The following is a 15094-nucleotide window of genomic DNA, read 5'->3' on the forward strand; positions in this document are numbered from 1 at the left end:
CACTTTTTAATAAAAGCAACAAACTTGGCACATTTGTAGATAAACGTATTTTATTCAATTTTAGCTATAGACCCAACTCCAATTTCCAAGATGGCCACCATTTTCAAGATGGCCACCAAGATGGCCTCCAAAATTTAGGAAAGTATATGTTACTGCCATATTTGATTAAAATAATCTGTTTTTGGCATTTAAATTAGCTGTTTTATGTCACAGGTGGTTAGCGTGTGGCTATGATATTAATTAGTGAAAACATCATTTTGAATGATAAATAATCATATTATAACGAAAAATTAACTTTTCTGAAAAAAAAAAAATTTCACTATCAAATATATATATAACAAGGTATGCAACTCAAAATCAGCCCAAAACGGGGTGCATCGCTTTGAACAGCCATATCTTCATAAATTTTGCAGCGATTTTCACGATCTCGGTCTTATTCAACGCAGAAATGAATTTCCTTTCTGGAAATGTATATGTCTTGCAATATTTTTACAAATGCTGGGTCAACTTTTAAGAAATAACACGATACACAACACGCATGACCCAGTTGACAGTGATCATGCTGTCTTTAAGACTGAAATCTTCACGGAGTAAAGGGCAACTTCCCTACAAAGTTCATGTAGTTCGATACCATAATTCAATAAAACGTATGAAAAAACATTATTACCGTTCTTGTCGTTACATTCTGCATCAAGACTTACTGTCCAGCGCCGTTTGAAACCTTTGTTTACATACATTTCAACTAACTGACATTTTAAACATACGAGTGATTTCATTGGTCCAATGCGGAGGTGTGTCTTTACAACTGGAGATTTCATTCATAAAGAATACATGATCACTGTCAACTGGGTCATGCGTGTTGTGTATCGTGTTATTTCTTAAAAGTTGACCCAGCATTTGTAAAAATATTGCAAGACATATACATTTCCAGAAAGGAAATTCATTTCTGCGTTGAATAAGACCGAGATCGTGAAAATCGCTGCAAAATTTATGAAGATATGGCTGTTCAAAGCGATGCACCCCGTTTTGGGCTGATTTTGAGTTGCATACCTTGTTATATATATATTTGATAGTGAAATATTTTTTTTTTCAGAAAAGTTAATTTTTCGTTATAATATGATTATTTATCATTCAAAATGATGTTTTCACTAATTAATATCATAGCCACACGCTAACCACCTGTGTTTTATGTTATTAATTAATTAACATATGTTTCTACATGAAAAAAAAAGAATTAAATATTTGAAGTAAGTAGCAGAAGTAGTAGTAGTAGTAGTAGTAGTAGTAGTAGTAGTAGTAGTAGTAGTAGTAGTAGTAGTAGTAGTAGTAGTAGTAGTAGTAGTAGTAGCAGCAGCAGCAGTGATTTTACGGAGCAACGTACAAAATCAGTTTTATTTAATCAAGATTTAAATTTTAATCTAAACGGTTATAAAATTTCAATTGAAGGGCAACGGTTGTTGCTATACTTATGATCTGTGCATTAAATACTATGTATTTAATTTAATTAAATTTTTAAGTATTTACAAGGTTTACATGTGATTCAAGTTTCAACTATAAGTTGTTTTTGTTTACTTTTTGGATGAATGAGCTAGCAAAGTGTTACTACTTTCATCGAAAATGTATTGCATTGTACAATTTTTTTAAGCGCGTGTCACATTAAACTAACATGAAAAGAGAAATATTTAAATTGTCTTCAATTTTATTGCTAAAATCGAACCTATCTCTGCTTAACTCTTCCTGACTCGGAAAATAACTATGGTAACAAGGATGTTTACAAGAATCTCTTCTTATGGTGGGTATACAACGTAATATTTACATGATAAAAACTGAGATCATGTCAATTGTATATAAAATTACAATTTTATTCAATACAAAAAAATACATTGTGAAGATTAGTGAACAAATGAAATGAATAAGTTTAGCTTTATAGCGATGGTTGAGGCATTTTAATTTTACGGTAATATGCATTAAATAAATCAAAGTTATTGTCATCAAAGAAATCATGCATAGCAAAGGTTTTTGAGTAATAAGATTGTTTTGTGCGAAATGTCAATACCATATTATTTTCATAGATGTATACTTTTTATTTTGTCTATGTGCACATCGAAATATAATGCTCATTTTAGCGAAAATATATTTCGCCTGTGTGCACATCGGTGTATAATGTTCATATAAAAAAGATTTCAAAACCGATCCATGCATATTACAAGCCCAGTTGATTTGAAAAAATTACCTACTCTCGAAAATTGGGTATAAAAAGAAATGTTAAAAAAGATTTTTTATTAAAAAAAGCACAACTAAAATAACTGTTTTTGGCTATTTAAAATAAAAACATTGAAATTGTTGACAAAGTAAGTTACATAGGTTTCAAAATAAAATTATAATGTTTCGCTTACTGATGCTCTTAAAATCCTACATGAGGCATATACTATCCTTCTGTCTATTTAATTAGAGTAGAACCTGGCGTAAAATAATTGTTACTATGTAGCACTTTAGTTGTACCTATAAGAACATGTGGTTGCGAAGTCTGGGGGTCTATACAAACAATGAGGTTTACAAAATACATCTCAAATTCTATATATCTCTCTAGTAATCATATCCCAAGTGTCAGCAAACAGGGGTATCTTACATTGTGATGCATTTTTAATTCACCTTACTCTCTTATACTATTTATGTACGATAATAATATCACAGACGTTTGCTTTAGCTTATGTAAAGATTTGCTGGACAAAAGCTATTGAAGAACCCTTTAAAAATGTAGGCTTATGTAATATAGTGCAATAAAATATTAAAATAACATACCATTATCTAAAACAACGACTTCCAGATAAAAATGTTCAGTCATGGTCTCATATTATAAATAAAATAATTATGTTAGATTTAAAAAAGGATTATGATTTTGACAAATATAGTGAATATGTTGACAATTATTGCCATAGAAAAGCTCTAACAAGATTAAGAGTGAGTGCTTCCTCATTTGTAATTAGAAATTTAAACTGGAAATGTACTTGTGAATTAATATTGCTAGATAAAACCGTACAAGCCAACTATGTGCTAGTAATATGGTAAATTCAGAATATCACTTCTTATGAATATGTGCGAGATATCGAGATTTAAAGATTGTATATAAAATTAACCAATCGTTTTACACTGTCAACAATTTCTCATCTATTATTTCTTGTACTACAATTAAACATAATTATATTTGTAATAATGTGTATGCTATGTTTAAACAAAATGAGTACCTTACTAGTTAGTTCCTTCGTTGCTTCCTGATAACACTAACGATACAAACCAATTACTTAACTTATTCATTTAACTATATATTTATGTAAAAAGCGTTTTGTTTAGTATTTCACAGTCATTCAATGGATTTAACAAACATATATCATTAAAATGAGTTTTACATTCAAACTGCCAATTCTTACAAGTTCTGCTACTTTTAACGGAACAGAATAAAAATACTTTTTGATTCATTCTACCACTGTCCATATTAACAAGTCTATACCAATGGTGTGCAATAGATTTCCACTGTTTAACATGTGGTGGTTGACAGGCAGTGTCGCCATACAAAGCATTTATAGGTGTGTATCGGCCTGTACCAAGAAAGAATCGAATAGCTCGACTTTCTACTGCATTAATACACGAAAATGATTTAGTGCCCCAAATGGCCGCACCATATGAAATTATAGGCCAGACAGTCGTATCATATAATTTGGTAAATACTTTATATGGCAAACCGCCTGCTGATTTACATTTAGCAATTAAAAGACCAAGCGCTCTGCCAGCACTTTGTGCCACACACTTAGCAGTGGCACCAAAATCTAGATGCTCATCCAATAGGATACCAAGGTACATGTACTTGTTCACAACTTGCAAATTGTAGTCACCACATGTAAATGAAATTGTTGTTCTCTTTCTACAATAAGGTCTAAAATGCACTATGTGACTTTTATCATGATTCACAACCATACAATTGAAAGAACACCATGTATTTAAAACATTTAACATAGATTGTAGATCCTGCTCATTATCAGAGATAAGAACAATGTCGTCTGCATAAAGTAATATACATAGTTTTTCATTATCACTTATGGATATGCCTTTATCTAGGGCTTTAATTGCAACAGCTAGATCGTTAATAAACAGATTAAAAAGAAGCGGTGACAGGCCACAGCCTTGTCGAAGGCCACATTGAACCTCAAACTCTTCGGTATAATGGCCATTAATTCGTACACATGATGTTACATTATTATATAACGATTTGATAGCTATGACAATTTTTCCTTTAACACCTATCACTGAAGTCAACTTATTTCACAAAATGCCTCTTTCTACGAAATCATACGCCTTTTTAAAATCAATGAAGGCACAGAAAGTAGACTGCCTTAAACGCTTTCTTGTTTCAATAATATTAGTTAGAGACGACAAATGATCAATTGTACTTCTATTTTTCCGAAAGCCATTTTGCTCATCAACAATGACATCATTATCCTCAGACCATTGTGATATTCTGTCATTTAGAATGGAGCTATATAATTTATACATGGAACAGGATAATGCAATGCCTCTGTAGGACAGGGGGTCTCGTAAATCAGTTGTACTTGACTTAGGAATGGGACTTATAATTATTTTACCCCACTCAGATGGTACTATGCCAGAGTTAAAACAAACATTAAAAAGAATATGTAGAAAAGAAACACAGACATCATTTTTTAACACATCTACAGGTATTGAGTCATTACCACATGCTTTGCCACGCTTTGCTTTAGTAATGGCCTTCCATACTTCAGATAGAGTAATATTTTCATTTAAACTTTCACAATTTAGATTGTTCCCAGCATTGCTATTTCCTAACCATGTTTGATATTGAAAAGAATTGTTTCTGTTGCAAAACAGACTGCTAAAATCATTCTTCCATTTTGACAAAACTGTGTCAATATTATCTGAAATAGAGCCATCATCACAGAACACTTCTAAAGGGATAGCTTTATTTTTGGATTGAGCAACACCAATTTTTCCAATGGATTTCCAAAACTCTACCTGATTCTCTTCACATTGAGAGGCGAGATTAGTTTGAAATGAGACCCAGTATGCCCGTTTACTTTTCTGAACTTCACGGTCAAATGCACGTCTTGCCGTTACAAATAAGTATTTGAGATGATTTTTGGCATTGGCCTCTTTACAATTTAACCAATCCTTTTCTGCCTTACATTGGGAAATCCATAAGTTAGACAGTTGTTCATTCCACCACGGTTTGCCTATTCTTCTTTTCTTGTTATCTTTACTAAAAAGTATATTAACTTTTTTATATTCTAGTTTGCTATACATTTCTTTTCTAATAACAGTGCATATATCAATATAGGCTGAATCGACATCTGTTTGCAATCTGATACTCTGTTCTAATTTAAAAACAGTATCATGCAATGACTTGATCACACTGTCTGCCGTAAGAAATTCATTATTAATATTATCTACATTAAATCTATCATATGAGGCATTACGACCTGATTGATGGTCATCAGTGCAGCAATTATGTGCATAAAATTGATCCTGGCCTTTTAAAATATACGTCCATGACAAAATAGAATGATCAGGAACAGATGGGGGTAAAATACCAAATTGAGCATGTAGCTCATTTAAAATTTCCGTGCTTCGTGTGACTTTGAAATCTTGAAACAGATGAAGATTATCATGGTGAATAATGCAATAATCAACCACTGCACAGTCTTTTATAGACACCGAGGTAAAATCATTTTTTACAAAGTTGCGACCATTAAGAACACACATGTTACTGTCAATAAGAAAATCAATAAGTTTATCACCATAGGAATTTGTTGTAAAATCCACAACATCTCTCACAGCAATCTCATCAACACCAACAATATAATCCTCATTCTCCCCAATTCTACTGTTGAAGTCACCACATATGCAAACAGTGCCAGAGTTTTGATATTCATATACATTAGTAAGCAAAGTGTCATAAAAATCACAAACATCAACCTGTCTTGAGGAGTTATTTGGTGGCAAGTAACAAACACAAGCATAGAAAGTATAATTAGTACACTTATCAGTAAATTCTAACCATAAAATACCATCATAACTGTCATTTACGATATTAATAGAAAAATAATTAGCAATATGTTGTTTTACAAGAAATCCAACACCCCCAGACCCTGTCCTAGCATTGACATGCGTAAGTTTTCTATTATTACCAAACCATAAATAACCTGGTAAGTTTATAACATTCTGTCCTGTAAGTTTAGTTTCACTGATGCCTATAATGTCAATGTCTAATTTATCAATACATGATTGGCGTATAATATAGTTATCACTATTGAGGTCTGCACTAAAGCCATTAATGTTCCAGAACCCGCAGGTGACCTAACTTCTTCTGTAGCCGCCTCTTGGTCCTCTTGGTCTAAATCCACGCTGACTCTGTGCTCCACCTCGTTGACCTGTCTGTCTTGGACCACTAGGGCTGGGTTGAGTATTTGTGCCATTATTATGGGCACCATAGTTAACACTATTTGAACCATTGTGGGCGCCACTGTTTGTACTGTTTGTACCATTATTATGGGTACCACGATTCACTTGGTTTGTGTAGACACGGTTTCCTCGTATGGAAAGATGTTGGCCTCTATTTACAGCATTCACCATAGCTCGAAGATTCCCAGCAGCAAGTCGCTCCTCTTTTGACTGATCTTCGTGCACGAAAACTTGTTTAAAAATGGAGTTATTCAATTGTTTCTTAGCCTTCAGAATCTTTGACCGCTGCTCCTTGTCTGTGAAGGTAACAACTACAATGCCTGGGATCATTGGGTCATTTCCACGAACATGTAGTCTTTTGGCAGATGAAGCTTTGACATCATTGACGTGCATGTGGTCCTTTATGATAGTGTTAATTTTATCAACAATGTTTTCATTAACAGTTTCTGGCACTTTACGAAAGACCAAGTTTAATGATCTATCTCAGATCTGGTCAGTCTGAAGAACATCCGTCATTGAATTCACTCGGCTTGACAATGTATCAAGTTCATTAGTGATATCAGCACGCAAAGTGTCGATTCTTTCATCAAGACTTTTATGAATTTTATTCATCTCGTTGTTCACACGTCTGTCTATACTTTGTGCCATCTTATCCAGTAGTTTTTCTGTACGTTTTCTCTCTTATTCATTCTCAAGAGTGTCAATACGGTCAGTCAGGGATCTGTTTACTTCTTTAACTTCTTCCGACAACCTATCTAGTTTCTGCAAAATTACAGCTATACCACTGTTGCCTATTACTTGGCCCTCAACACATGGTTTGCTAGGTGTCTGCCCATACAAAGTGCGTCTGGCGGATGCCATAACGCTGTCAGTCTCATCCTGGGTTTCTTTTACTTTCTTGCTGAAAACTGTATCAAGAGGCGTATCTGAAGAATGTCTTTTCCGTGAGGTCGAAGTTGACACTGAACAATCAGAGTGTTTAGGAATTGGCTGTGAGGCAGACATAATATTGTCAACATAGTCTTTACTTTGTGCTGCCTCCATTGTCAACAGTAATCTAGTCTGACAAGTTCTCACGTATACAAGAGTATAATAATGGTGTCTATAATAGTATATACCTGTGCAGAATGTCAACAGAAGAAGATGCACTGCTTTTATAATCAATATTATAGTCACTAATAATCACTGTTATAAAGTATCACTATCACTATCAGTCACTATCAGTCAGAAATTCAAAGGGAGGCAATTTCTCCGGACTCGCGAAAATATATGACGTCGTCTGAAAAAGACCAATTACTTAGTGGAAAAAAGTTTTTTCAACCAGAAAACAGCACGTTTCATAAAATGACTTCTGTAGCACAACGATGGACGTAAAATTACTGCTTCGGTGTAAAATATTATCAGAGAAACAAACAAATCTTCTAGTCAGAATTCAAGCCCACCTTTCCACTCCACGGTTACACGAATGGTGTCACGGTTATGTGTCATGACGTACACGAACATCGTGTTATTGCATTCAAAGGAAAACCATGCCGTTTTGTAAATTTTGTTGTTGTTTTTATAAGTCTAAAAAAGTAATGATTATGTTCTGAAGCAGTCGATTTTTAGTCTGGAAGTTGTTTTAAGGAATATCCATAGTAATTGTCACTGGAGTGACAGAAGTAGCTGTTTTAACCTGGCCATGGCCAAGTGGTTGTCCAAAAGGTTGTCGTAAGGGTTGTTGTACGGGTTGTTGTAGGGGTTGTTGTAGGGGTTGTTGTATGGGTCTTAACGGGTTGTCGTTTGGGTTGTCCTAAAGGTTGTCGTAGGGGCTTCTGTCGAACACGGCTCTAAAAACAGACAACATAAATAAGCTGTAGCTGTGGTGTATATGTAGGGTGTGAATATAGCGCCACCCTGTACCCGGACACAAGGAGCAAAACTATATCGGCTTGCAAAAAAAGAGTTCTGTTCAGAATTTGCTAGGGGCCAATAATTGTAATATCAAAATGATACTATACTACACAGTTCTTTGACGCAGAGTGTTTAACCTATGCAACTTAGATAATCACTGATGTATTCTGATTGTTCATCTCCAAATGATAACTTCAATCCGTTATAATTGTATGCTTGACAAGCTATCTCATAAAGATAATTAGTATCTACGCTTTGACATTTTTTAAATGTGATTTGGTGTTTGACCGTCTGGTTGGGGGTCTATACAAATGCGGTAAACTTCGTTGTCAAAATAGACCGTCGCAGATTTTACAACTAAAATATTGAATTAATCTCTAGATGGAATAGGTTTAATAAGTTATTTTCATGATTGGTTATTAATGTCATGCTCTCCGGAAAAGTTCAATTATCCCAAACAGACATTGCCATCTATATGTACATCAGCTTTCTGCTATTTACCACATTAGTAATACAATTTTACTAATTAAGTTCATTAAATGTTTATATTTTTAATAAGGCTTTAAATTTAATGTACATGCATATATACAGCCGAAACCCGATGGCTCGAATTTCCGGTTGGCTCGAACTCTCATCAAAGCACCGTTTTTTTTATTGCTATATATTCATATAAAGTTGGATGGCTCGATTTCGCGAGGCTCGAATTATCGGAATGCTCGAACTGTTTTCACAGTCCCGGTTACAATTTTCACACGTTCTTTTGTTCGGATGGCTCGAACTTGCTTCGGGTCGCATACACTGTTAATCGATTAAGACCACTTGATTAATTACAGGCACTCAATAATTGATTTAACACCAGTTGCAAACATGTCATCGACTCAATCGTTAATTGATTTTAGTAAAAGATGACATTTTGTATTAGTGTAATCAGAAAGTATCTAGAGGAGTGCGAAAACTCACAGCATGTTCAATCTCAACTGGGTGTAATAAAAAGCTTCTTTTCTCGACGACAACTAAGGAACCACGGACTCTAGATGAGATATACGCTCCATGAAGGAACGCAACACAGACTCACTGGGGGCTGACGAGGTCAAAGCGTAGTCCGTTTCGCTACGACGTCGGGTATATGTTTTACTACGAAAACATTGTTTAAAAACATATGACATCGAGAAAGTATTAGTCGAAAATTGTGTTTTAAACATGTAAGATCATGCTTTTCTAATAACAAAACTCTGAATTTAAGCATTATGACATTTCATAGGTTTGTTACATCAAATTATAATCCAAGATGTGTCTGGTTTATGCGGTTAAACATGAAATATACCGCTGATTTTCAAAGCAAAGTCAAGTTTCACTTTTAAAAATGCAATTAAGGTTTACAACTGTGTTTAATTGACACAATTTTACAATTTCCATATTGATCTATGTATCGTTAAGCCACTGGTGTGTTTAGAAATGTGTAGGGTGACTCAGTTATCAGAAATAAAGGCTAAATATTATTATTAAGCATGATCATGTCTCTGACAGTATACGTATAAGCCTCGCTACGACAACGCTTTAGCGTGTATGCGTTTCTCACAGAAGACGTATTGGTTATCTCTCGAAGGCAAAATAAAGAAAAAAAAGTTAATACAGAGTCATGGAGTGGCTGGATGTTTCCTTTGAGGAAGAGGTAGTAACAACGGCACAACATGATTCGAAGCGCACAGTCGACATTGTATTGCACATTATTATGATATAATTAAATTCACGACTAGGCCAAATGAAACGATTAAACTCGAAAATCCATAAAATATAAGATGACAGTTGAGAGTCGATAACCTAATGTCGTCGGTCTCAATAAAAATGACGCATCTTTACCTCGTGACAATCCCTTATACGTTCATTTTGATACAGACCGACGATAGGTTTTCAGCATACGGTACTCTTTATCAAATAACATTCGATTCTCGTTATCCCCAACTCGCTTATCTCAAAACTCTGCTTATGTCAAAGTAAATCCCATGTCCCAACTTCGATCATTATTTATCTCATACGGAATTTGATTTTTACATTGTATATATATCAAAGCGATTTTCTTGAAAATCGGTTATCGTCAACTAATTTTGAGATGAATTTCATGTTCGTATACATGATTTTACCTGTAAAATCCACACCTGTAACAGCCGTAAGGTGTGGAAAGTAGGACCCCAATGGCATAAATCCGCAATTGCATAACCAATATATTGTTGTAAAGGTGTGGCAGTGGGTTCTGTCACAGGTTATTGTTTACTGCGTACATGACAGCCGGTAAATTTACCTCGTGTTACAATGCGGTTAAGGCCCAGTCTCACTATGATGCCGGCGGAGCCCCAGTGCGTGATCAGGCATCTACCGGGTTGAACCGGGGCCCTACCGGGATGAACCGGTGCTCCACCGGGATGAACCGTGGACGACCGGGGACAACCGGGGCTCCACCAGGGCTCCACCGGGAAAGTATTAAAATGTTTAATACCTCCGGGATGAACCGGGAGTCACCGGGTAGGACCGGCAACGACCGGCTTGGCACCGGGAACAACCGGGACTGTACCGGGAACAACCGGTATGAAACATTTGAATACTTTCCCGGTGGAGTCCCGGTTGTCCCCGGTTTTACCGGGGCGTTGCCGCAGCTCTGCCGGGGTCTGATGCCGGTATAGTCCCGGTGAGTGCCGGCGTAGTGACGGTATACCAGGACTCTGCCGGGACTCTGCCGGCTTTCACCGGGTTCAACCTTTTCGTTTGGATGTTCATGCGCACAGTGAAGCACGGCATCTTTTGCACTGGGAAATGGCAGTCTGCAGTAACTGCAAACTGCATGTGATTTGTCCTGAAATGGATACAGAAACTTCGTTGAGCAACCTATACATTATATTTGTACTTCGTTGCGCAACCAATACCTACTCTGTGCGAAACCTATACATAAAGTGACTTGTAATTTCATTCGAAAAAAAGCATTTGAATAATTAAAAAATATGTTCGTAACCTGTTTTGCACTTTAAAATGTGTAATGTACACTGAATCAAAGTAACATGTAGTTTTATTTTATTTAAGTAACCGTAATTAGCTATTTTAACAGAATAACCACCTTATGCATTGCTTCAAATCAAAATATTTCGATTTTAGCTTAAAATAAACTTAAAGGTTGCAATTACGCGTTTTTGTTATTAGTTTGTTATTGAAAATAAGTACCTACTATTACTGGATGTTCCGTTCTCTAATCCATAAACACCAGAAAAGATGAAACTCGCCTGATTAAGTAGTGTATTTACACAATGTTTTCGTAGTAAAACCTATACCCGACGTCGTAGCGAAACGGACTACGATTTGACCTCGTCAGCCCCCAGTGAGACTGACATCTTGTTATTCTTCAAAAATATAAATAAATCAATAAATGTAGTACTGTCTCATATGTAAATGATGTGTCTATAGTGCTGATGCGTGTTTGGTTCCTTAGTGCTCTGTGCTACCAGAAAATAAGCTACGTTAAAACGTGCTGGTATGATTTACTATATGATATGTGTTTGATTGTAGTTGTTACGGTTTTAAAATATTGATAAATAAAAGTATAACTTGGTTCTTATTATTTCAAAAGCAGAAAGAAGTACGAAGTAGTATGGAGTTTAAGCAAAATGTGTACTCTACAACTGGAGGTGAAAATGTACTGAATACGTGTTCGTAAACAAACGTTTATTAAAAATCGGATGGCTCGAATTCCGGATGGCTCGAACTTTTGTTGCCGGTCCCGACGAGTTCGAGCCATCGGGTTTCGACTGTATTACTGTATGTAAGAAATATAACATTAACATTACGAGAAAGTAAAATGGTCTATTAACTGTTTTGGAGAATGTCTTCTATGAAACGCGCGTGTATGTATGTTTTACTCACACAAAGGCGGAGAATATATCAAAATAGTTCCAAATTTGTATAGGTAATTATTTCTTAAATGTACTCAAGGACCTCTATTATGCATACTTTTATTTTATTTTTGTTAGAGAATTAGAAACTAATAAAATATTATTCCACAATTTTTTTTACGTTTTTACCCATATCTTGAAATTTGTGCGAAAACAAATCAGAAAATACAAGTTGATACGGTAAAATTGTTTAAAACGGGTTTTAGATGTGCGTGTTTTTTCATATTATAATTATAACCTTTTTCCACAGTAAGTCAATTTAAGCCTGTAATTTATGTTCAAATATAGTTTAAGTAATGTTGGCAAGTTGAACACCATATAAAAATTTGATATTACTTGTCGGACAATTGAACTCGTCCGCCCCATCATCGCAGTCTGAGAATCCATCGCAGACCCGATCAGCGCGGAGGAGAGGGCATTTCGTTCCTTTGCACTTGTCGCAGCGTAGGCCTACACAATAAATAGGAAGTACATCAGCAGCTCAGACGCTTTGAAATGTGTAAGTGAAGGCTCCGCTTTATCAAAAAGCCTTAAGTCTCTTTTGAGAGTAACTTAATTAGCTTCAGTCGTTTATTTGATTCAATTAAAATGCAATTGATGACGGTGTTCAAATATAAGATGGCTATAACCATAAAAAAAATAAGATTATAAGATTTTTGCATGGTTTTGAATGAAAAAAATGCAATATAAACAATGAGATAATTCAGTGGTATTTTTACGTTAATTTCTGTCAACAATAGCTGCTAATAGCCTCTGGAAAAAAAAGGTATTTATAATAGCAGCATTATGTTCCGTTTGCATACAATGCGCTGCGAACATTTGACACTAAACATTTAATAGTTTGATGTACAATTTAATGTGGCATTAGTTCCTTCAGATTATTGTTCATAACCTGTATTATTGTTTTGTTTTAAACAGACGGGCAAATCGTTATTCATCCCATCGCAATGTTTCTCTCTCTCTATATATATAGAAACTTTCAAGGCATCTGTTTAAAGGAGACTTTTCACAGATTTTGGCATGTATTGAAGTTTGTCATTTTATGCTTTATATTGATAAATGTAAACATTGGATCTTAAAGGAGCCTTTTTACGCTTTGGTAAATTGACAAAATTGAAAAAAAAATGTTTCAGATTCCCAATTTTTTCTTGAAGTTATGATGTTTGTGAGGAAACAGTAATACTGAACATTAACCATGCTCTAAAATATCCATTATGTGCATTTTTTTACAATTTAAAAACCTGAAAATTATAAAGCGTTGCAACGCGAAACGATTGAATAATTTGGAGAATTCTGTTGTTGTCGTTGTATTTTTTGATACTACGAGGATTGCATTTATGAGGTAAAAAAATACATTGAAAATGGTATAAGAGCGGATGATCTAGTGGATAGAGCGTTAGACTTTTGCTCCATGGCTTCAGGGGTCAGTGGTTCGAGTCCCGTTGAGGGTTATTTTTTTTTAAATTCTTTAATTGTATTCTTGTTTTTTTACTGGAGATTTTTATACCCAATGTTTGCATTTATCAATAAAAAGCATTTAATGACAAACTTCAAAACATGCCAAAATCTGTGAAAAGGCCCCTTTAAAAACTCCAGTAAAAAAACAATGTCACAAAATATAACGACAACAGCAGAACTCTCCAAATTAGCCAATCGTTTCGCGTTGAAACGCTTTATAATTTTCAGGTTTTTAAATCGTCAAAAGATGTATACAATGGATATTTTAGAGCATGGTAAATGTTCAGTTTTACTGTTTCCTCACAAAAATCATAACTCACAACGAAAATTTATGAATCTGAAACATTTTTTTATTTTGTCAATTTACCAAAACGTGAAAAAGCTCCTTTAATAAAAGGCATGTATTCCAATAGAATACAAGTTGTTGCTGTTTTAAAATTATTTTCAAACAAGTCAAAAATAACTACTGACTTAGATTTTTTAAATCTTGATTCGTTCATGAAATCGACAATATAGTTCATGGTATATTTCGTTTTCAATGATAATTTTGAAAATATTCCATGAACCTTATTTGGCGATAACAATTCACAGTTCTAAAGCCTGATCCAGTGTTGGCACACAAAAATAAAAGAAATACAACAGGTCTCGGTTTCAAACCTGTCAATGAGTCCAATTTGGCCAAACATAACTAACCACTCTAAATCGTAAGTGAAATTTACATAATAATATTGAAATTCTAATGACATAGCAATAAAAAAACATTCAAGACTGTTAAAAACTGTTATTTCTTACCAGTTTTTTGATTCGGCTTGTGCGCGTTGATCACTTCTAGGAGTGCCAATACCAAAATGCACATCTACAAAAAGCATAAAACATTTCTGTTGTGAGAGCAATCTCTAAAGTTCTAAATAAAGAAAAAAAGAAAATTGTTTACAGATGACTAAACAATTAAAACTAATTAAAAAAAACATTTATCAAACACGTATTCCACGTTTACCACACTTGCTAGATCTAGATTAATCAATTATATAATGTATTAACACATTCATTACAGCTGAACAAATAATGCCTTACCAAAAGTTGTTTAGTGTCCATAGTTCAAGTTAAGTCAACGACTGATTGAACAAATAGCCAGCTTATATAGCAATTAAAATTACTCACATCCTTGAAGTTAAGGAAAACCACAGACACAACTGCACCATGATTGGCTAGCTTATGAGTTGTGTTCGCAGAATTGTCAACGTCTAAACGCATTTTTTTATGCATATTAGTTCTACTATTTAAAAGGGTTGGATAGGATCTTGCCTTCACTTTGATGC

General features: G+C 34.6%; 1 protein-coding gene across 1 annotated transcript; it reads right to left on the reverse strand.

Moving 5' to 3' along the window:
• Positions 1-8041: 8041 nt before the first annotated feature.
• LOC127882201 (LDL receptor repeat-containing protein egg-2-like) lies at positions 8042-14936 on the reverse strand. Its single transcript, XM_052430716.1, has 4 exons — positions 14850-14936; positions 14568-14631; positions 12654-12767; positions 8042-8318 (listed from the first exon to the last, which is right to left on the reverse strand). The coding sequence occupies exons 1-4, from the start codon at positions 14868-14870 to the stop codon at positions 8257-8259; spliced, it is 261 nt and encodes an 86-aa protein (XP_052286676.1). The 5' UTR covers positions 14871-14936; the 3' UTR covers positions 8042-8256.
• Positions 14937-15094: the final 158 nt, after the last annotated feature.

The sequence above is a fragment of the Dreissena polymorpha genome, chromosome 5 (genome assembly GCF_020536995.1).
Source record: "Dreissena polymorpha isolate Duluth1 chromosome 5, UMN_Dpol_1.0, whole genome shotgun sequence".
NCBI classification, from domain to species: domain Eukaryota; kingdom Metazoa; phylum Mollusca; class Bivalvia; order Myida; family Dreissenidae; genus Dreissena; species Dreissena polymorpha.

Excerpts from the sequence above, each read along its gene's own strand:
- LOC127882201 (XM_052430716.1), bottom strand. The coding sequence starts at position 14,870 with ATGGACACTAAACAACTTTTG. Across the intron at positions 12,768-14,567 it reads CAAGCCGAATCAAAAAACTG|GCCTACGCTGCGACAAGTGC; the intron begins GTAAGAAATAAC and ends TTTATTGTGTAG. Across the intron at positions 8,319-12,653 it reads CGAGTTCAATTGTCCGACAA|AGCCGTGTTCGACAGAAGCC; the intron begins GTAATATCAAAT and ends GTCTGTTTTTAG.